This window comes from Gastrolobium bilobum, unplaced genomic scaffold (assembly GCF_033153095.1).
Source record: "Gastrolobium bilobum isolate Gb01-03AN ecotype WA unplaced genomic scaffold, APGP_CSIRO_Gbil_v1 utg12837, whole genome shotgun sequence".
Classification (NCBI taxonomy): domain Eukaryota; kingdom Viridiplantae; phylum Streptophyta; class Magnoliopsida; order Fabales; family Fabaceae; genus Gastrolobium; species Gastrolobium bilobum.
In genome coordinates, this window is record NW_026897105.1 from 122,312 (window position 1) to 146,793 (window position 24,482).

The 24,482-nt window shown below is 33.5% G+C and overlaps 1 protein-coding gene across 1 annotated transcript; it reads left to right on the plus strand.

The window, feature by feature from the left end:
- The first annotated feature begins 21,205 nt into the window (after positions 1-21,205).
- LOC133304188 (WRKY transcription factor 22) lies at positions 21,206-23,000 on the plus strand. The gene is made up of 3 exons (XM_061504183.1): positions 21,206-21,816; positions 21,940-22,050; positions 22,190-23,000. The coding sequence occupies exons 1-3, from the start codon at positions 21,389-21,391 to the stop codon at positions 22,686-22,688; spliced, it is 1,038 nt and encodes a 345-aa protein (XP_061360167.1). The 5' UTR covers positions 21,206-21,388; the 3' UTR covers positions 22,689-23,000.
- The last annotated feature ends 1,482 nt before the right edge of the window (positions 23,001-24,482 follow it).

Sequence of the window (24,482 nt, forward strand, 5' to 3'; positions counted from 1 at the left end):
GAATCACGATGACTGAGAATACATATGAAATTGAGTTTATCCGGAATTTTGGCCAAAATATTACCGGAAATATTGGGTAAAGATTATTCGGAATGTCTCAAAAATAGTTATTCTGCTTTCCCTTCATGTTGGAATCATGAATTACCATATTATTTTTGGTAATTAAGGATATCCGGGAATTGGATTTTGTTTACTTCTACCAAATATGGCAATTTACGTTTACCAAAGAAGGTTTATCAATAATCTTTCAAATACCCTCATACCAAACACACCCTTAGGTTCATAGGACAATACCAAAATATGATAAAATAAATAATGATTAAATAAAACTGTAAATCATTTTCGTGTCAATCAATAGAACAATGATAAGTGTCAAAGACACTATGTTTTTAATATCAAAATGGGTTCGCTTTTTCTACAGTCAATGTAGTCAATGTAGATAACTTATCTTATCTACATTAAGCCCAAAATGACGTCGTTTTGAGGTGGAAATTAAGGTATTTTGTAACTATAATTTATTTCAGGGTTATAATAGTCTTTTTCATTATAATTTTTTAATTTTTCAACTCAAAACGACGTCGTTTTGGGAGCGAATGTAGATAACTTATCTACATTCACTGTAGAAACATTAAAGCCTATCAAAATTAGTTTAATTAATGATTAATATGATTAAGAATATAGTGTTAATTAATAAATCCCAAAAGATATTAAAATTCCAACAACTAGATAAGATTCTGATATCTTTTCATACTGTTTCAGGCTTAAAGTAACAAATCACCAATTTTGATGGGTAAAGGCAGTTGCAAAGGATAAGGATCAAGAAAAATAAAGAATTAATCAAAATTAATCCTGAGCGAGCTTGGTCCAAACTAAAAAGCCTATTTTTATTTCTAGAAAAACGCACGTTAGGGCTCATTCCATTCATTCGGGGACGCAACAGAGAAAGGCTAGGAGGCGGTCAGAGATGACTTAGGAGGCAGAGAAGCTCCGTTCCGGACCTGAGAAGCGGAGGAACGGTCAAAGCTTCACCATGGAGACCAGATTTTATGTTTCTTTTATGAATTATAGTTTCTTTTCATCTTTTAATTTTGTTTCAATAAACATGCAAGGCTAGAGTCCTTTATGTAGTTAGGGCGAGACAGAACCAATGGGTTCCTAATGCTGTTTAATTCTTGATGTAATTATTATTCGTATTTCAATTATGCAATTTATCTGTTTTATATTCATAGTCTTGTTCTTGACCTGATCAATCTTGAATGAGCAAGTAGATTTTTGCATGCTAATGGGGATATTGTATGCTTTACTCCGATTGGTTATTTGCTGAAATTTGTATGTTCTAGGGATAGTCTTACGAATTTCATGACGCATAATTCTCGACCTTAAAGCTTGCTTTAGAAAAAGACTCTAAGGGATTAGAGCCTTGGAATAAAGTAAATAAATGAAACCACCAAAGGATTGGGAAATCAATTACATAAGAAAGAATTGTCAATAATTGATTGCGCACTTTAATTGCATGAAAGTTAAATTCGTTGAGAAACTTGGGAAAGTCGAGTTCCTAACTACGTCTTTTATTAAAAGTTAAAAATCGTTTTTTTTTGCATTATTAATTTTTGAATTCAATTCTTGATTTATTAAATTTTGAAAATTTAAAAATAAGTTCTTTAAAAAATTTGTTTTATAAATTAATTCTCTCAACAAAATCATTTTAAGATCGATCCAACTTTAATCGCATAAATCAGTTAGTGATTGGTAATCAATCCTCGTAGGAATAACAACTTCACTCTTTTACACTATATTATTTGTACGACTGGTGCACTTGCTGAAGTCGCAACAAACAACTATACGAAACTTCGATTTTCTGAAACAGAAAAATCCTATCTTAGCCTGCCTACCTTTCTTTTTCCTTATCCCTTCAGTTTGTTCTTTAATTCCCTTTCCTTGACTTCCTAAACAAAAGATAAAAGGGAACCAACCATATTAAGTGACCACGCAAGAAGAGTTGGTTCACTTACGACAACTTAATTCAGCTAAGAGAATGTTAGGCAAAGCCTAAGAAAATAACAGAGAAAAGAAGATGAAAGACGAAAATGAATCTGAGATTATTATTTCCATGACAATCTGATTGTTTACAAGGCTTATATACACTTTCAACTATTCAACTAAGATATTGTATCTTGCTAACAGAACTCCAACAAACTTCTATTTCTGCAGAACTAATAAAACAACCCTACAACACCTTATTTCACATTACACACTAATTACTAACGAACTACTTCACGTAACAAGAGAATTTCCTAAATTGTTACATTGAATTTGTTTATTTATTTAAGGGATTAATGTTTCTTATATATAAAGAGGAAATGACTTTATCTCATGCACATACATATCAGTGGGTGACCTTTTGAAGAAAAGAAAGAGAAAGAAAAAAAATAAGGTGCACCCATTTTCATGTGTCCATAGGAAATAAAATTATTTCATGTTTGTAAATAGGAGATAAGTTAAACCCTTTATTTAATCTACAACATAACATAAGTCAAAGTAAAAGTAACCTACTTTTATTTTCTTTCTGATTAGAGGAGATGTAATTTGTTAATAATATTATGGGAAAAACATTTGTCCTTTTAAAGAATATAATTCTGTGTCATTTTAGATCTTAATCGTTGATTTTCGTCAATCAACGATTAAGATTTATTGGATTTTATTGCGAATTACTGATTAATTAATAAATTTGACCGAATAAATCATAACCGTTGATGACGGAAATCAACGATTAAGATCTAAAATGACATAAAATTATATTATTTAAAAGGACAGACGTTTTTCTCTAATATTATATGCTCTCTCTTTTTTGTCAAAAGGAAATCAAGCATGTGCTGAGTAAGTTTTTTTTTTTATTTTGGTAAACGTGTGCTGAGTAAGTTGATATAGCTAGAAGTAAGAGTAGAAAACTAGAAGCGAAATTGAACATGTAATCTGAAGTTTCTTAGCATAGTCCAAGATTTTATTTCTATAAATTTGTTGACAGGGAAGAAATTAGAAAAAAAAACGTGACACCCATAGGTTTACAAATCAAATTCAAAAATCAGGAGATAAAATCAAATTAAGTATCCCTTAATTATTAAAATATACATACAACAAATTGCACTTTTACCCCTAAATTATAATCCGCTACAATGCAAACTTTTCAAACTTCAATCTTGACAAGTTTGTTGTGGAAGGAAGAACGAGAGACACAACAAAGAAAATAAAGTGAGCTGGATAAATGGAAAATTGCCCAACAACAGGTCCATTCTCACAAATCACAAAAGCATTGGGCCAGGCCCCAAAATAAAAAATAAACACAAGTGGCCCAAGAATAATAATTAAACATAGGGAAATTCAGGATTATTCTTTTTAAATTAATTCTACTAAAATCTAAATCAAACATACTCATAACATGGAGACTATTCAGTGACAGATTTAGTATACATTATTCTTTTTTATCTTCCCTCTCTAACAAAATATTGAAAGCACGCATGACTAGGAAGACCTAGTTGATATATGTTCTATTTCTAGCTTCCATAGTTTCTCTGTGACAATGTGAGAGTGGAATGTTTTATTTTTTTTAGAGTAAATACTATTTTTGGTCCTCAACAAATTTTATGATGCCCACTTTAGTTCCTATCAAATAAAAAGGCCCATTGTGGTCCCTAAAAAATTCAAAATGGACCTATTTTAGTTCTTTTAAGGACTAATATGTGTCTTTTTTGAATTTGTGAGGGATCACGATTTCAACTAAATTGGTCCATTTTGAATTTCTTATGGATCACGATGGGTCTTTTTATTTGCTAGGGACTAAAGCGGGTATCGTGAAATTTGCTGAGGACCAAAAAAGGCATTTACTCTCTCTTTTTTATTTTGGATAAACCACGTGTATTCTCTAAAGGAGATAATTCTGTTCGGGAAGTGTTCATGATTAAGGCTTTAAATCCCTTTCAAAGATAGTATTAGAGAAGATCGAACATATGCTCTCACCCTCTCACCTGCTCAGCTTATATACTTCAACTAAGCTACCATTGATAAATGTTTAATTTCATATGCTAAGTACAATCTCAATAAAATTTTGGGGGCATAAATAATGGACTAATAGGTAACGGATCCTCAGAGTTGCCAGTTTAACTGCACCAAATATAGAGATACTCTAATGACTTACAAGTTACAACCCTCAAACTTATATCTTTTTATTACTTTTTTTTTTAATACAAGTATATTTTTATTACTTTATCATAACAAATGTATAATTTAATGGTTGAACATATTTCTCAATTATGACAATATAGAATTTTTTAGTGCCGTCAGCTGAGTTGTTTATGCATTTAGACTGAGTAAATGTAGTCAATGCTCTAAATGCATCAATTAGGATCAATTTGCTCTGTTCATGAAAATGCAACATTTCTTTGTGTGATGTCTGTCTCTGAAGAAACAGTATATATTTATTTAGTCTGTGAACGGATATGAATGATCTGTCATGTTAGTTGAATTCGTTAGCCTCCATTTGTTTAATTTCTTCTTTTATTTTTTTATTTTTTTAACTTGTAATCTCATAAACTATTCAAACCCCTAAATCCCTCATCACTAACTAATCTCAGTGGCTTCTTTTGATTTCTCTCAGTAAGGCATTTGAAATACTTTTATGTAATTTGCACAAGTACGAATTGTTTGTGACGACAAGTGTTTTTTTTTTTCAAAGATATATTTAATGAGAATTAAATATATAATATCTCTCTACTTTTTTTTTAAACAAACCTCTCTTTACTTTTTCAGCCTGTATTGCCAATACAGCTTTATTGATTAAATTGATAACAAGTTTTAAGCATTGCCCAAACAAGTAAAGGTAATAGTTAATGAAAATAAATTAGTTATAATTAAATCATTTTTTTAATTTCTTATCTTTTTTTAAAACATGCGTATTTTAAATTAGGGTGCATCAGATGTACTATTACATGACGTCCTACAATTCATTTTTAACTATGTACTATCGGAAGTATATAGTTGTAATATTAAAATTATTTTTTTTAACTATATATTCATGGAAGTACATTGTTAGAAAATGGTTGCTGGAATGAACAGTATCATTCCTGCAACATAATTCTTATATTTCTGTTTCAATTTCTGTTTAAATGTTGCATTTGAAAGTGGACTGAAAAACTCAGCCAGTCCCGTCCCGTTTGACGGGTTGGTCCGCCAGCCTGAGCCTATTTTACACTGATCTGCATCGGCCCGCCTATGCTCGCCAAAAAATGAGCCCGCCCCACCCCGCTTTTAGATGGGTTGAAAAACTCAGCTCGTCCCGCCCCATTTAGCGGGTGAGGCGGGTTGGCCCGCCGAGGTGAGCCCGCTTTGTGATAATATCTCTCATGTTATAGATTTATATATGGTAGTACCCATCATTTACACTCAAAAAAAAAAGAAAAAAAATATATTATGATTTTCGATGAATTTATTGGAGATAAAACTACTCCCACGTTACATTAAAGTAGTTTTTCCCATTTACAAATGCTGACCCATAAACTGAGATGTTAAGATGATTATCACAGATTCACAGCTGTACTAATTCGAACTTAAGTAAATGACTGAACAACCCCAACATGTATTCACTTGAATTCCATATCGGCATATTCACAACACAGCCGCAAAAAACTATACCGTCGGGTATCCTTAGAGTTGTCAAAACGGGCCAGCCCGGCCCATTTAGCCCTAGCCCAAGTGGGTTAGGGCCAAAAAGCCCACAATGATATAAATCCACACGGACCAAAGCCCTATGGGTTAGGGCCAGCCCGCGGGCCTTCTAAAAAAATAATATTTATTTTTTTTAAAAAATATTTATAATAAAATGGTGCATAGAAATTATTAGAAAAAATAAAAATAAATAATTTTTAGAAAATTGTCACTTTTTGAAAAAATTATTGCATAGAAATTTTTTCGTAAAAACTTTTGACAGAAAACGTTTCTGTAAAAAAATTGACGAAAAAAAAAATTCGTCAAAATTCTTTACAGAATCTAAATTCCGTAAAAAAATTTGACGAAAAAATTTCCGTCGAAATTTTTGAAGAAAAAATTTCCGTCAAAATTCTTGACGAAAAAATTTCCGTCGAAATTTTTGACGAAACAAAATTCCGTCGGAATTTTGGTCGCAAAAAATTCCGTCAAAAAATTTTGACGAAAAATATTTTTGACAAAATTTTCGATAAAAAATATTTCTATCAAAATTTTAAACGGAACACAATTTATTAAAAATTTTCCACGAAAATTACTTCTGTAAAAAACTTTGACGAAAATATTTCTGTAAAAAATTTCAATGAAAAAAATATTTTGCCAAAAATCTTTACGAAATCTAAATTTCGTCGAAAGTTTCACAGATACATTTCCCTCAAAAATTTTGAAAAAAAATATTTCCGTTGTAATTTTCATTAGGTCACATTTTCATCGAAGATTTTGGACGGAAAATATTCCGTCAAAATTTTTGAAGGAATTCTTTTTTCCGTCAAAACTTTTGATGAAATTTTTTCGTTGTAAATTGGGTTGAATATTGTAGCTCGCGGGTCAGCCCCAACCTAACTCTATAATGAAAGGGCTTTAAAAAGATGGGCTAAAATTGGCCCCATTACATAGAGGGCTAAAATTTTATAGGGCTGGCCTTAGGGCTTGATGGGCTGACCCTAGGGCTTGAGCCTTTTTGACAGCTCTAGGTATCCTGGATCTGCTGCCTCATGCTGACTCCTCCTTGATTTGCGAAATCTTTTTTTATAGGGTTTTGTATTTTTTATGTTGCTAAAAAAAAAAATCTACTGCAATATATAATGATATTGGGATCCTAATAATTTTTTATTTTTTATTTATAAATATAGAGGTATCCCTATTTAACCTTCTACAACCTTGTCCTCAAAATATAAGAGACTGATAAAGGGACGTATAATTTTTACACCTGAATAAAAATATGAAGTCTTATATTAAATCTTAATCATTAATTTACTTGTATATAAGTTCTTATACCTCTAATAAATGAAGATATTAGATATAAATAAGATCTACAATCAAAATTGAGAGTGTAAAGATTGATAAAATGATTCTGACCCGACGATAAGAAATAAAAAACAAAAGTTATAAAGATGAAGATTGTAAAGCAAAAAATATATCGAAGACTGAATAAAATAATATATTCATTCTTCTTGGTGACGTTCTCAATATTTTGAAGGAGAGAAATTGATCAAATGATTTGTAATTATAATTTTAGAATAAAGACATAATTGAAAGAAAAAAATGAGGACTTAAGAAAGTTGTCGTACATCTTAAAAAAATTGTTATTCTTGTGAGTTCCTAATTTTTTTTTATTATAAAAAGGAATTTATAATAAAATTTTAATAAAAACATATTTGATTAAATTACTTCTTATAAAAGAAATAATAAAAAAATGTTACAAATGAATATCAATGACATTAGAAAGATTCAAACGCAAGATGTTTTTTATTGGTGTTGTTCAGTCTTTTCCTGCTAAACCGATCTTTAATGGGCTTAGCCTTGTTCATCGTTTTTGCCATTGATGTGCTTCTATACTAGTCCATTAATTACACGTAGCAATATTGGAATAAAACTATAAAGTAGACACATGGCATTAATTGCTCTCGCATGTCATGGGATGCCAGCTAATTTGCTAGTTGACACATTCCTTCCACTTCCACTATGAAATGCTCTCCATCTCTTTCTCTCATAAGAAACTTAGTGGGGGTGATCTCTTACCTGATCAATAGCTTATCCATTCATGCATAACCTTCACTTTGTCAAGCCAATCCAAATAGGCTTACATTGGCCATATCAATGAGCACGTGGGTTTGTGTTCGAATCCCTCCAGTACCATCTTTGAGAGGGGTTTAAAGTCTTAATTCTAGACCCGTCCCGAATCGGATTAGTTGTGATAGTTGCGAAGCGATGAAGCGATTGAAATATTTCCACACACAAAATGAGTATATGGCTTTTCTTTTTCTTTTTTCTTTTTTTTTTTTTTTTTTTTTGGTCACGAGTAGAAAAATGGGGTTGATAGATATAAAATCGAATTTGTCCCATATAAGCTTTGTCCACTTAATTTTCTCATTATAACATGTAGCATATATTAGTATATTTCATTGTTCACTTCTTCCAACCCATTATAGTCTACCAAAATGTGCCAAATTCTCCTCTATCTTTCGCTATCTAACAAATCAGATACCAAGACACTATGCCACACGATTGTGCTTGTGCCATGAGGGTCGTTGACCATTTATCACCATCCTGTATTTTATGTCTCTGTCAACTCATTATACTCGAGTCATTAAGCTTTGAAAGGTCTTGAAATATTGTTCCATATCAACTTCTAGCTGACAAGGAAAATGAAATCTTTGTTCATCCAGGGTGGTTTCAACTTTCAAGCAATGTGAAAGTTATGTACCAACCACATGTCCCCTTCTACTAATGTAGTTTATGCCCCCACCTTCCCCAAATGACCAAATCTCCACTTTCAAAAACAAATAAGTGCTTCACATATTATCATATATATGTCAGAAAAACACGAGGAGAGCCAGTGTTTTTCCCTTAGGTAGTAGTCCCTACTTCTACAAGTATTGTTTCTCTTCCTCATTCAATAAGTACTATCATTTCGAAGGTTTTCTTTTTCTAATTTTTTTTTTCTCTGGACCTGAAAAATTTATATTAATATTTTGGGTTTTAATCTTGGATTTAATATCACTCAGAGATAATTTTATCTCTTACATACACAACAAAGTGTGTAGAACCTTTTTTTTCTCTCTCTTTCTTCTCTTTACATGACCTCACATGAGCTTCACAATTTTACGAGTGTGTAGGAGATAAAATTATCTCCTAAAACATCAATCTCTTTAATCTTTTAAGTTTCATCACGGAATCATGATCAGAAAATGGGGGAATTTTGATTATGTGTACCCCAATGTGTTTTTGATATGATCACGAGCATACAATTGCACATTCAAGTGGCCCAATCTAATTTCTGTTAGCAAGTCAAATGTGCTAGTTGTATGCTGCTATGATTATAATGTGGTGTAAAATGTCCTAGATTCTCATAATCATGAATTTTTTTTAGAAAGAAAGAAAAAGAAACCGGTAGGATAATTTTACAACATTATTCAGGGAACATAATTTTACAATTGATTCTCCACACCCACACTGAAAACCACTTGCATGATGTTCAACAATTAGATCAAAACAACCTAAGCCATTGTTCACATGTGTTTTGGACCGTTGGTCCTGTTACATGGTTTGACAAAATTTTACCAGGAAAATATATGACAAAAAGTGTGTCAACAGTGTTTTATCCGGGTTTTCTCAAAAAATCACTCTCAAATCCGGTTTTGTAAACAGTGCAAATTCCTATCTTTCTCAAAAAGCTATGCATTTTATATGGATGGGTTTTGGTCAAAAGCTGTTGAAACAAACATTGGTTTTCTAAAAATCAAACTTCATTTGCCTAGGAAACTATTGAAAATAATGGAACCAAACACCACCTACATGTTCTGGAGGAACGCTAGCCTCACGCAAAATAGTGGAGTTTATTGGACAAAACGGTTATGACTTTCTCATAATTAGAGAATATTGTTTTGCTTATAAATACTTCATTCAGTTATTGAATAAGTTATCTTTCATTCACCATTTTATAAGCTGATATTCTGTCAAATTCTAAAACCACCATGCCCTTTTAACATTCTCCATTTTCTCAACCTTCGTCTGAAATATTCATGGTGATTCCTCTATAGAATTTTGGTACATATATACCACTTCATCTAAGAGATACCTCATCCTAAGAAACCGACCTAAACGTCTCGCTAAACATGTCAAGAGTTTTGTAGCTCTATTCTGTTCACCATGCATTTATTTTTTATTGCTAAGGAGGTGAAATATGTCAAAATAGAGAAAACAATTGTTGTAATGCAACTTAAAAAATAATTTCTTAAATAACGTATTTTTTAAACATAATTCGATCTAATGCATTAAGTACTGCACCCCATTCATACAGGACTATCACATTATTCACGTCACACGGGACTAGTATCGTAGCTGAACCCCCTACCCTTTTAAATTACGGTTAAGTTGTGACTAATTTTTGTTCAAAATAGATCCCTAATCTTACTTCTTGCGTGTAATACACATGACAATTCTGCATGAATATTAATATTATATTTGAAAATAATATCATTTGAAAAAAATTAAATTCATCACAATGCTATTAGAAGGATAATAGATGATTAAGTGGATGATGGGATTTTCAACATTGCAATGCTACTGAAGTCTTTAAGACTTTGATAAGTGTAGATTAAATCTTAAAATTTCAAAAAGTGACTCCATCAATTTACCCTGAAAAAGTTTAAAAACAAAAGGTCCCTTATAAAATGGAGCTATGTGGGGGTACAAGTAGAGGGATATACAATTTCAAAAGGAGTCGTTTGGTAGAGAAGAAATTTTTTTTTTCCAAGAATCATGATTACCATAAATATACTGGGAAAGTGAATTTTTCAGGGATGTTAACCAAAAAGCTATTTAGTAGATAAAAATGCTACTGGAAATATTGGCTCAAATTTACTGATTTTATGTTTGGTTAATTGTTAAATATTGTTGAGAATGTCAAATTTTTCCAACACCCAGGATTCCAATAGTACCACCCTCTTGTTGGAATTTGTGGATGTCATTTTGCTATACAATATGTTCACAAATCAGGATTCCGAGAAAATCATATTCTCGAAAAAAAATTTAAAAACTTTTTACTAAATGTAGATAAATAAAATTTTCAATACCAATTTTGTGAGAATCCAAAAAAAGTCCATGTATCAAACACCCTTTAACTATAAACTTTTAGCAATAAGGAGTTAGCCCCTTTATCAGAAATTTCAAATTCGAGTCTTGATGATAAAAAAAAAATTGATCTGGGAGAGCTATCCCCGAAAGTCTCCGACAGTAATAGATGAAGATTAATCTTCGATCCTTGATTACGACCCGAGAATACCCTTAATATTACTAAAAAATATATATAAACTTTTATTGGTACAGTTCAAATTCTGGGTATGGCGTTATTCCGCAGACTTATTATATTTGGGTTGAAATTCACATTCTTTTTTTATTAATTAATTACATAATTTGCCGATCACTCAGTAGCAAGACCCACGTCGAACCCGGTTTGAAAATGTTGCAAAATGCATGAATCATGACGCATGCACCCATGTCATGTCATGTACCCGACGGTATGACCCCACACGTTTGTGTAAGTTAGCTGAAACGGAATTGAAAGTCTCGTGTCACCCACGTTTTCGATTCGAAGCGTGGTTCACAATCACTTACGTAATTCAATGTCTCCACCGCGTCGATGTGGTTGACCGTCAAACCGTTCTTTACCGTTTGGAGTCTCAGGCCATAGGATTCTGATGCTGTGGTAACCGTTAAGATTTGCTACCTTTGCTTTTCCCCAAAAAGAGTGGGCCCGCAAAAGCAAAGATGTCACGCGCTCTAACATGTGTTCTGAGTTGTGTGTGATCTGCAGGACTGTGCCTCTTGCAGCTATCGAATCATCGCTGAACACGAATATGTACGTTATTTTTTATTTTATTTTTGAAAAAAAAATTAAAAGATAAATATTTATTCTTTTCAAAATATATAAAATTAAATTATTTTAGAAAAATTAATGTATTTTATGATGAGAGAAAAAATTACATAATAAAAATTATGATTTTAAAAATGAGAATTTTTATTTAAGTATTAAATAAACAATAATTATTTTAACTAAAATAATTGCTGTAGACAAATAATTTTTCTTTTATATATATATATATATATATATATATATATATATATATATATTGCTCTAGAAAATATTTATTCATTAACAAGTTCATTATTTTAAAAAAGTTCAACGAATCAAAATTACACAAGTGATTATTTTTAGGAAAAATATTTATCGTTTTAAATGACAAAACTTATATCTTTTCACTCTCACAAAGAGGTGAGACCCACACATTTATTTTTTTGTCAACTCTATCTCCTCTTTTATCTATCTCTTCCTCTCTCTTAAAATGACACAACTTTACATCCTTCAAAATAAAACAGATTTTCCTCTTATTTTTAATTTTAAGTTGTTTATTTTTTAAGAAAATTATTTTCTTTAAAGGTTCTCATTGTACTTGCTCGAGTAGGTTAAAAGAGAAACTCGCAACCTGTATCTGACACGTGGCGAATTTCGGAGTTTGGTTCCTCGCAGAATATAATCCCATCTCAAGTTCTTTCACTATTAGATTGCAATCAACTACGTGCAACAAGGACAACTTTATGAATTTTTATATTGTAATTATGCGATTTCGCACGTAATTGATTTAATTTTTAAATTAAGCTAAAGGTATATCATTTTAAATTAAATTATATTTATTTGTTAAAAATATAATATAAAAATTATTCATGTATCTTTATCTAATAATTAAATTTTTGGAACAATTGGTTGCTTAATATGATCTTTACTCTATCCATTATTTTAATATTATGAAATTCCTTATTTAGCCCATGGTTGGTGGGTTTATATATTGTAAATTGTCGAAGTTCAAATGCCTCTTTCATGATAAGATGCACAAAAATATAATATAAGATTTATTTATATGCAATTCATCTATCAATTGAAGTTTTTAGAATAGTTAATTATTGCATACTTATTCATTACTAAATTAATCCTTTTGAATTAATAATAATTTTCTATTTCAAATTAATTCTATGTACTAAATAATATAATGATTTCTGTTAGGCTTCCTCTTTAATGCTAAGTCTAAAGCTCATTGAGGGGTTTGAAAGATCTTAAACTCCAAACCATCTTCCTCCCCTACAAAAAACATTAGTTATAGGATGGAGACTCGATTGGCTTCAGAGATTTTTGAAGGTTTTGTGAGAAAAGCTTAAAGCTTTGATTTTGAGAGCACCTTTAAATAAAAGTTAGAAAAATGAGACCTCTCTACAGAAATTTGAGAGAATACCACCATTGTATGTGAGGTTTGAGTGTACCATCATTATTGGTAAGCTTAATTCTTGTAACCCACTATTTTCATAGTGAAAGTTTGATTCTGGACTAATGTCCTGTGGGTTTTTACTTCTTCATTTTGGAGAAAGGTTTTCTCACATTAAAATGTCTCTGTGTTCAACTTTCTCTATCTTTCCTTCGCAATTTTCTGTTTCTGTTATGCATAGGGCAAGCTGGTGATTCAGGCCAATCTCTAATTGAAGAGTCGAGCTATGAGCTCGACGTTTGACTTCCGCAAAGGCTTATAAGCCGAGTTTGAGAGAACCGGGTTCCCAACAGTGGAATCATAGCCCAGGTTCGACGGGTTCTAAAGTAGATGAGATGGAGACCAGTGGAATCTCACATAATGGAGATATGTTAAACTGATTGTAGACAACTTCAATTACTAGAGACTGATGACGAAGGATCATCTCTATTGCAAAGACTTATATGAGTTCATTGTCCTTAAATATAAGCCTGAAGGCAAAATCGAGAAGGGATGAGAGATCCTGAGTCGAAAGGCGGTAGCCACGATTAAGAAGCTTATCGACAAAATCCTCTTTGAGCACGTGTCCGAGTTCACGAACACATACAAGTTGTGGATGAAGCTGGAGTTCATGATTCAAAAGAAGACTCTTAGGAACAAAGCACACCTGGTTCGCCGACTTGTGAAACTCGATTACAAGACGACATGAGTATGATTGATCACCCCAATACCTACAAAGGTAATGTGAATCAACTGTCTAAGGCTGAGATGAACATTGATGATGAGATGCAGGCATTGCTGCTGCTGAGCTCGCTGCCAGAAAGCTGAGATACTCTGGTCGACGTTAAGCAACTCGGCTCCTGATGGGAAATTGAAGATGGATGTCGTGACAAACAGCCTCCTGAATGAGAAACTCAGGAGAAGGAAACGAGGTGTAACCAACACATCTGAGGCAAACGTAACTGAGGATAGAGGAAGTTTTGACGCCCGGGGTAGTAGCAAAAGCCCAGGGTCGTGACAAGGTCTAAAGTGCTTCTATTGTGGGAAGCCCGATCATAAGAAGATGAACTGAGGGACTATGCAGAAAAATTAGAATAACGACACTGTGAAGTTGGATCAGATCATTCCGAAAAAGAAAGAAGACAAGAGCACCACTGCGGTATTGGTGGCTGCCAACTCGGTTGCTGAGATATTTCTCCTCGGTGAAGACAAGAGCTTCACTGCGGTGGCTTCCAATTCGGTCATAATAGGAATAAGGTTTGATCCCATTATATATTTGTTAATTAGTCAAGACCTTTACCCAAAATGCATATTTTCTTGCTAGGATCTCCTGCTCAACTTTCATCAAGAATGACTTATTAGCAACTCTTATATTTCTCAAGCTCGCGTCGCTAACTTATTTTGGTTTACACACCTTGCTTCAATAAAGAAGATAAGGTTTTGACTGAGGGGAGGATAATCTCATAGAAAACCATGTATGTGTTTCTCGATAACATTAGTTATACATACAGGTAATAGGCTGAGTGATACATAAAGGTAATATGCAAGACTGCATGGTATATGTTTGTAATGCTGAGAGTACTATGAAGTCTAGCTATGTTGATTTGGTAGTAAAGTTATCATCACTAGACCTTGTCTTGAAGACCCTATATTCACCATTTGATTATAACAGAGGGAGAAGGCTAGTTATCCGACAAATGGCTTCTTCTAGTAAAAATTGTTGAAATTTTGGCAAATTCCAGCTACCATCCTGATGGACATAATGCAACAACCTTATTTGCAATCAATCTCCTAGGAGTGGATGAATCGGGTTGTTGATTAAGGATTCAAAGGTGGATACCTGTTTGTCTATCCAGAATAAGGTGTTAATTCCATTTCCAACGTTAATTCCAGAACCAGCAACAACATCAAACCAAATTTTAGAAATTTATTTGTAGAGATTTGAGCAACTTTCAATCTCGGTCATAGTGGAAATAATGTTATACATATATTTATTAAACATGATGTTTTATTTGTAGTTGTTTAACTTGTTAGCTTTTTGTTATCAATGTTAGTTGTAGTAAGTTACAAAGTTATTTTGTTAATTCTATTAGTTATGCCATGTAGGCCTTTTACTTTCAGTTTTAGCTTAAGTGCCTAGTATATATAGGGTGGCACTTTGTACTTTACACTTCACTCTTCATTTTATCAGAATGAAAGCAATTCATTCTTCCCTTCGATATTGTAAGATGGTATCAGACCTCCAATTAGAGCTCTGATGTTCGTCATTTCTGATTTCTTTCTTTAATCCTGTTAACTCTTTTCTTCATTTTGTTTATAATCTTATTGATTTAAAGTTCTTGAGAAGTGTTCATCTATAGCGAATCAAAGCTCAACTCCTGTATTGGATTAAGTCACCAACCAATCTATAAACCAAGAAAACACATCTAATAGTGCAAATTTGAATGCTCAACAGGATCTTTCTGATCCAGGAAGTCCTTACTTCCTTCACTCGAACGAGAATCCATCTCTCATGCTTGTATCTACGCCCATAAGTGGCAAGAATTACCATGGATATGCAAGAGCGATGACCATGACTCTTACCTCTAAGAACAAACTATCTTATGTGAATGGTTCCATTTCAGTTCCAGATCCATCAGATAAGCATTATGCTGCTTGGGAGGGATGCAACACCATGGTGCTATCTTGGCTGCACCGGTCAATCACTGACTCCATCTCACAATCAATCTTGTGGATGGATAGAGTTGTTGATGTATGGAAAGACATCAAAGAAAGGTTCTCATAATCGGATGTCTTCAGAATTTCCAATCTGCAGGCTGACATTTTTCATCTTCATCAGGGAGATCAATCTGTCTCGAATTATTACTCTTAATTCAAGATTTTATGAGATAAGTTAGAGACTTTAGAACCAACACCAACCTGCAAGTGTGCTTGGCCGTGTTTGCAATGTTTCATTAGAAATCAGAAGTATTAAGGATGAAGACTATTCAATTCGCTTCCTCAAGGGATTCAATGAGCAATTTTCTCATGTGAGGTCCCAAATTATGTTGATGGATCTGTGGCCTTCAATCAACCGAGTATTCTCACTTGTCACTCAACAAGAGAGGAAAATGCAACTCGAAGGTATGATAACCTGCTTTGCTGATAACATGTCTAAAGTGTTTTTTAATTATACAGAAAGTTCATCTGCAAGAGGATGCTTTAATACCCGAGGAAGAGGACGTGGTAATTTTCTTGGATGTGGAAGATCTAGTGTTCATAGGCTATGTATGCATTGAGGCAAGACTAGTCACACAGCTGACACATGTTTTGAAAAGCATGGATATCCACCGAGTTCTAAGATGAAAAGTGGATAAAAGATTGTTGCCAATGTTGTTGTGCAAGAAATTCTCAATTGTGTTGTGGACCAGAATGCTATTATTGTTATTCCTAAACAAGAATCCAATGATAGTTTTACACAAAGCCAATATGACACCATACTTGAGATGATCCAGCAGTCCATGTAGAATCAGTCAGCTCCACCTCATATGAGCAATATAGTGAAGGTTAAGGCACTTAACACCGAGGCTAAAGTCTCTAATGCTGATCGTGGTAATGCATCTACAGATAATACACTCATACAATGAATCCTTAACACAAGAGCCACTGATCACATACCTCACTCTTTTGAAAGTTTGTCTTATGTCCAAAAGATTGAACCAGCCTTATTTATTCAGTTCCTTCATATAATCGTTGTTCAGCTTCATATGCTTCTTTTTGTCACAATCTTTTCTCTTTTGTTGAGCCATGTTCTTATAGTCAAGTAGTGCAGTCCCCCAAGTGGGTTTCAGCTATGAATAAAGAGCTTGAAGCCCTTGTTAGAAATAAGACCTAGACTCTCGTTGATCTCCCTGATGGCATGCAACCCATTGGCTGAAAATGAGTACATAAAATAAAATATAATCCTGATGGTTCCATTGCTTATTACAAAGTTCACCTCGTTACTATTGGATACAATCAAATGAAGGGTGTTGATTACTTTTTTTAAACCTTCTCCCTAGTGGTTAAAATCACAACCATTCGTTTGTTGCTTGCGGTGGAAGTGGCTAGAGAATGGTTCATTGAGCAAGTTGATATTAATAATGCGTTGCTTCACGGGAATTTATCTGAGGAAGTCTACATGACCATTCCTGAAAGGGTTACTTCTGATAATCCACGACAAGTTTGCAAGCTTAAAAAGTCTTTATACAACCTCAAACAAGCTAGTCATCAGTGGAATACAAGGCTTACATTGGAGCTTTGACGACTTGGTTACTACCAATCTAGTGCGGATCATTCTTTTTTCACTAAGGTTGCAGATAATTCTTTCACTTGTCTCCTTGTATACATGGATGACATGGTACTCGCAGGAAACAATATTGAAGAGATTAAGACGGTGAAGCGACACTTGGATGACATGTTTCATATTAAAGACCTTAGTCCTCTTCATTTCTTCCTTGGGATGGAGATAGCTTGATCTAAGCATGGTTTGGTGCTAAACCAAAGAAAATATGTCTTAGAATTACTTTCTGAAAATGGCTTACTTGGTGCAATGCCTGCATCCTCTCCCGTAGAACCTTTATTGTGTCTAAGACAAGCTCAAGGTGAGCCCTTTGAGGATTCTAGAGCCTATCATCGTTTGGTGATATGCATATTGTATTTGACAAACATCAGATCGAACATCAACTTTGTTGTGCAACAACTAAACCAGTTTGTAGCCAATCCTATGAAGGATCACTATGCTGCAACATGTAGAGTTTTGCTTTACCTAAAGACTACACTAGCTAAGGTCTCTTATTTCCTACCAAGAACTCGTTGACATTATCAACATTTGCGAATGTAGACTGGGCAACATGTCCAGACACCCGCAAGTCTACAACAGGCTACTGCGTATTTCCCGGTGATGCTCTCATCTCATGGAAATCAAAGAAGCAAAACATGGTATCTTGCTCTTCAACTGAGGTAGAATATTGCGCTTTGGCTACTATTGCATGCGAGTTGCAATGGTTAACTTTTATGCTCCATGATCTTCAAGTTCCCTTTGCTCAACCAGCAAATGTGTACTGCGATAATCAGGCCGCCATTCATCTCGCACACAACCCATCATTCCATGAACAAAGCAAGAACATTAAGCTTGATTTCCATGTGACTAGAGAGAAGATAGTTGCGGGCTTGCTTCTTTTGTTACCTGTTTCCACCACTCAGCAACTTGCTGATGCATTCACTAAGCTCCTTCATCCTGCTTCTTTCCCCGAGTTCATGTCCAAGTTGTGGTTGCATGACATCCACCTTCCAACTTGAAGGGGGTTATTATGGATATATTTATACATGTGATATTTTATTTGTAATTGTTTAACTTGTTAGTTTTTTGTTGTCAGTGTTAGTTGTAGTAAGTTAGAAACTTGTAATTTTGTTATTTTTGTTAGCTATGCTATATAGGCCTTTTACTTTCAATTTTAGCTTATGTGCCTAGTATATATAGGGTGACACTTTGTACTTTACACTTCACTTTTCATTTTATCAGTTTTATCAGAATAAAAGCAATTCATTCATCCCTTCGATATTGCGAGAAATAAAGGTCTAATCCTATTCTATACTTTTAGTTACTCAAAACCTTTACCAAATCACGCCTTTTTTTGGTTAAGAACCTATGCCCCACTTTTATCAAGAGTGCCTTATTAACAGATTTCATATTTCTCAAGCCCAATATTCCAAATTGTTCTGGTATATGCACTTTACTTGAAGAGAGAATATGATGTATTGATTGATGAGAGGAGGATCCTGATAAGAATTCATTCACATGTGTATTTCTCGATATCATTAGTGATACTTATATATGATAAACTTAGAGTCTGTTTGGATCCTCTCTTTTTTAAGGTATAAGCTACTTATATGCTAAAGCTAAAAGCTGTTTGGCAATTACATAAACTTTTTAGGTTAAAAGTTAGTTAAAAACATATATTTCAAGAAAATTATCTGTCTATTTATCTCTATAGCTCTTCATTTTTTTAAAAAAACACACAATTCAAGAAAAGCATATAAGAGTTTTTAAAAAAGCTCTTAACTCCTCCTAGGAGCTTTTAATTTTTTTTTCATTATAAAAAAATAAATTCATTATAAAAGTTTTTCTCAAAATCTATTGATTTAATTTATGCTTATAAGTAATTTTTAGCTTAAAAAAAAGAATATCCAAACACACACTTAGTGTTAATTAGAAATAATAGGCAAAATTGCATGGTATATAATGATCATGCTGAGAGCACTGAATGTGAAAGGGTGACTCAACTAGCCAAGGACAATGATACTAGCTTTGAGGAGCTGATACGGTACTCTCCGAAAATATTTTCCCTAATATCGAGTACGCCATTTAGCTTACCTTTCTTTTCTGGTTAATTACACATGAATCCCTTTTTCTATTTTTATTTTATTTTTTTTTGATATCACCATTTTTTAGTATTTTAGATAAAGGAATACATTTTACTTGAGCTATGCTCTTTTTTTTTTTTGGTAAATAACTTGAGCTATGCTCACTGTTACAACGGAATTCCTTTTGATTTTGCTTAAATAAAAATACTCCCATGCCAATAGTTTAACTCATTAAATAGTCAATTATATATCCAATTTAAAATGATCTTTCCTCGAACTTACGAAGCACACAAGTTGTTGTAAAGTTGAGTTAAAATCTTCGTCTCCTCCGACCTCGGATAAAGCAAAAATAAATCTGCAAGTTTTAATTGGTTTAATGTTTCTAAGTAATAATTTTATCTTCTGTATATATAAAAGTAAAGTATGTGGAGTATAAAAGTACAGTATGTGGAGTTTTATTACAATATATATATATATATATGTGGACCTCATATCAAACCATATAAAAAAATAAAATAAAATATAAATTTTTATATTTTTAAGTGTATAAAAAATAAAATTATCTCCTACATCATAAAAACTAAACCCAATTTTAATACTTATGAATAGGGGTGAAAGTGAGCTGAGCTGGGTCAAGTTTTGTCCCGAAAAGCCTAAGCCTACTACACCAAAAAATTTCAAGTTCACCTGGTCCAAGCCTAGTATGAGTCTAACTGTTAACCTGGCTTTATCCGTTTATAAAAAAACGAATGACCTGTCCTACCTTGTTAGCCTGTTAATTTTTTATTTCGAAGCAGAATCATGAATTAACTTTACAAAATACTCTAATTCTATTGTTAAACCAAAAATCATAATTTCAATGTCCAAACAGAATCATGAATCACAACAAAACTCATAAAATCTGCATTTAAGTTACTTTCAAAAGCAAAATGCTGAAACTAAATAATATATATTTCATCAGATCCAACAAACAAACCCATACTATGTAAATTAAAATAACTACATGAATCCAACAAACACATGCTTGTAGTAAGTATAATCTCTCCCAAAACCTTTTAATATATTCATATTCACAATCTAACATGTTGAGATGTTGGCTCCTCCTACATAAGAAATAAAGTCAGATTTCTATTAAAATATAATCGAATATAATTAAGTTATAAATAAATGCAATTGATTAAATTTATATTTTTTGTTTTTTCTTCGAGACATACTTATTCTATTTTATTTTATTTAAAATAAATAGTACAAAATAGGCCGGCTTGTAGGGTTATAGGCCAAACCTTGTGAAAGTGAGCCTACGACCTTTTTATTAAATAAGTTTTTTCAAGACCCAAACTCAACTTATTTTACGAAATATATTAGTCAGGATCTAACCTGACGTAAGCTAAGTCGTAGGCTCCTATAAACTGATCCGGCCCAGTTTCACCCGTACCTATGAATGATCCATCACTGTACTTCTGCCATTATTTTATAATTTTTATTTTGTCGGCATAACTCTCAAAGCCTAAGGCCCTCATAAAGTGCGTGGGGACTTTTTCTCCCTCCCCCATAAATCAAGAGCCTAGTGTCACCCCCTTTGACATTTTTGTAAGTCAACCCCCAAAACACCAAAACATGTCATGTCTTCCAATGTGGGGTGAAAAACGAGAAAAAAAGAAAAAAAGAAAGAGACCCACAAGAAAAACAAAGCGATAAGCATAGAGATGCCAAAATGCCAACCACTCTTTCTCTCTCTTAAAAAAAGCTATACTTTTTTTTTTCTCTCTCTCACTGGGACTTTGTGAAAACGAACACTTTTTCTCTATCTATATATACAAGTCTATTCCCACTCATTGAACCTTATCATCTCTCTCTTACCTTACCAAAAGTCAGCGCCTTCTTTTGTCTCTCTCTCTCTCTCTCTCTCAGCAGCACAAGGTACAGAGATTGCAGAGTTTGTCTCTACGGTTATGGAGGAAGATTGGGATCTCCATGCGGTGGTTAGAGGCTGCTCCACCGTTACCTCCACCAACTCCACCACCACCAGCACTACCGCATCATTCTCTGTGTCTTCCTCTGGTTTTGGCACTTGTTACTTGCAGCCTGAAGCTTCCTCTTGTGGGTTCTCTATCTTTGATGGTGAACAAGCAAGCCAAGTTTTGTCACTTTCTGCACACCCCTTTGAAGCAAGAAGCTCCATTGAAGAGTTGCATGAGCTTTGCAAGCCTTTCTTCACCAAATCACAGTCTCTCTCATTGCAAATTCCTAACTTGTCCTCATTGTCTTACTCCTCTGTAACAACACCCAAATCAGCTCAAACACAAGAGAAACAACAACAGCAGCGGAATAAGCAGCCACACTCAGCTGGTTCTCTCACCACCCCACGATCTAAAAGAAGGTAAAAAATTGAACTTGATTTTGATCCCAAAAAAAAAAAAAAAGAACTTGAATTGACCCAACTCATAAAAATCAAGTCTTTGGTTCATAGTTTGTCTGAAATGTATATTTTGTTCTTTTACAGGAAGAACCAGCTTAAGAAAGTTTGTCAAGTGCCAGTTGAGAATCTCTCATCAGATATATGGGCATGGAGGAAATATGGACAAAAACCAATTAAAGGGTCACCATATCCAAGGTGAGAGAGAGCCTCCAAGTTTTTTTTTTTTTTTTTTTTTTTCATTTGCAATTTTCCAAAGAACAAAGCAAAAAAGAAGAAGTTAAAGTTATGTACTTTTTATGGCCTAATTGAGCTTTTCTTGTTTTGTGATTTGTAGAGGATACTATAGATGTAGCAGTTCAAAAGGATGCTTAGCAAGGAAACAAGTTGAGAGAAACAGATCAGACCCAACAATGTTCATAGTTACCTATACAGCTGAACATAACCACCCTGCTCCTACTCACCGAAACTCTCTTGCTGGATCCACACGCCAGAAGCCATTGACACCTCAAACTGCCACCAACGGAGACTCTGACAAGGCCTTGACAAAACCCTCTTCTCCGGCGACCTCAGGGGCGGAGGATGAGGTTCCAACTCAGGGAGAAAAGTCAGAGAGCAGGGAAGAGAAGGAAGATGTGATGGATGATGAGGAAGAAGATGAATTTGGTTTATCTGATATGGTTCTAACAGATGATTTCTTTGAAAGTTTAGATGAACTGAGTCAACTCAATGCCTCTTCTGCAGTCACTGGAGACTGCTTCACTGATCCCTTTTCAGCTATTGCAATACCTTCTTGGGTGGCTAATAGTGCTGCCACTGCTGCTAGCGGTAGCTGACTCATTTGGGGGAAAACATCACACAACAAAGTGAACAATTTGTTTCATGCTTTTTCATTGCTGAGAATAGGAAGCCCCCCTTTTTTTTCTTTCTTCTTTTTGTTTGTATATGCAAATGGAACATTTTGGAGGAATCTTTACTGACAATGCTCTTGTGAAGGGGAAGAAAAGTTCTTCCCAAGGACAGTAGCAACTAGTTAGGTAGATTGAGCATTTTTATCTCTTGTTTAAAAATCAATGATTATTAGGCATTCATGGTTTCATAGTTCTGTTAATGTAAAATCAATTTATTTCAGCAGCTATTAAGATATTAGTGTGTTAGTGTTTTAGTTCATTGTATACAGCATTGGTTGTGATATATAAATTACCAAAGCACTTTTGAGTTGACTTTTTTTCTTTTCTTTTCTTGGCAATGATTAATTTTGTGTGACCATAACCTTATGGGTTCGTAGTTGTTGCTTGTTGGGTATTTATTCTCATAGTACTATTCATGACCACCAATAGTAGTGAACCCTTTTTGGGGACACGAGGGGTTAAGGTAATCAGCGAATTAGATTCCATCAAGCGTATGCATTTTGATTTATCAAATGCTATCAAAGCATTTTACGTCTGCCCCATGCCTTACAAAGAAGGGCCACGTTAGCTTGAGGTTGACACGTTAGGCTCACCAATTGGTTTTGTGCCATTTGCTTGGCTCCAAATAAACAAGTAAAGAACAATGCATCTCATGCCTTGTGGAATGAATGGGTCAATTTGTTAAACTTGTCTTAGCTGGAAAATGAAAATAAAAAAGGTAAGTAAAAGAAGTATATATTATCTTTCACAATAAGGATAAATAACATGATTTATCTTAAAAGAGATTTTTGAATCTGCTATTATTAACCATAGAAGATGATTTATTCCATACAATTGGAAGGAAAGGGAAATGACTGAGTCGAATTTGATGATGTAATTAAAGCAAGAACTTTTTGAGGAGCCTATAAGGGGGGAAATGTTAACAAGTTGATTGCTCACAAAGCATTTTACAAATTGTAAACCAAGTGACAGCGTTGGACCATTGTGCGCCCATACATTTACAAGTAGTTGAACTTGTTCAATAAGTCATGAACAACGATACTTATCCTTCAAGCATTGATGTATTTGAAACAATATTTAGACAGCATAAATTCGTTTATATTTTAGGCATATAAATCAGAATCAATTAGTTCCCTTTTAGAAATAAATGTGGAAGTTCTACTCAATCCAACACTCCATTTGAAAAGAAGCTTGGTGGGAATTACTTTTCAACAAAGAGTACTTCATCATTATTAAACATCGAGAAGCTCCGAGACTATTTGCTAAAGTCCATTTGTTGGATTGAGTATTAATACATATTTCAACAAAGAGTGCTTCATCATTACTATAGGATTCTTTGCAAAGGTCAAGTATGATCTACTTTCAAGCATTGAGGCGAGATGCTTTAAGACAATGCTCTAATATAGATCATATTTGACTTTAGCAAAGAATCCTATAATAAAGGATACAAAAAATAGGTAACAATTTCTGGAAATACCTTCGCACGATGGGGGTATTGCAGCATACCAAGCAGATCATGGTAAACTAACACCTGCATGAACTATAAATTAGAAATCAATTATACTTTCCGTAAGAATTATTTCATAAAAAGAAGGCAAATCATGATTAACTAGTATATGCCATAATATATGGCTACAATTTGAAATTCCATATATATATATATGGCTACAGTCTACAGGTAATATTTAAGACCATCTTAACATCTTCAACTCAATCTAA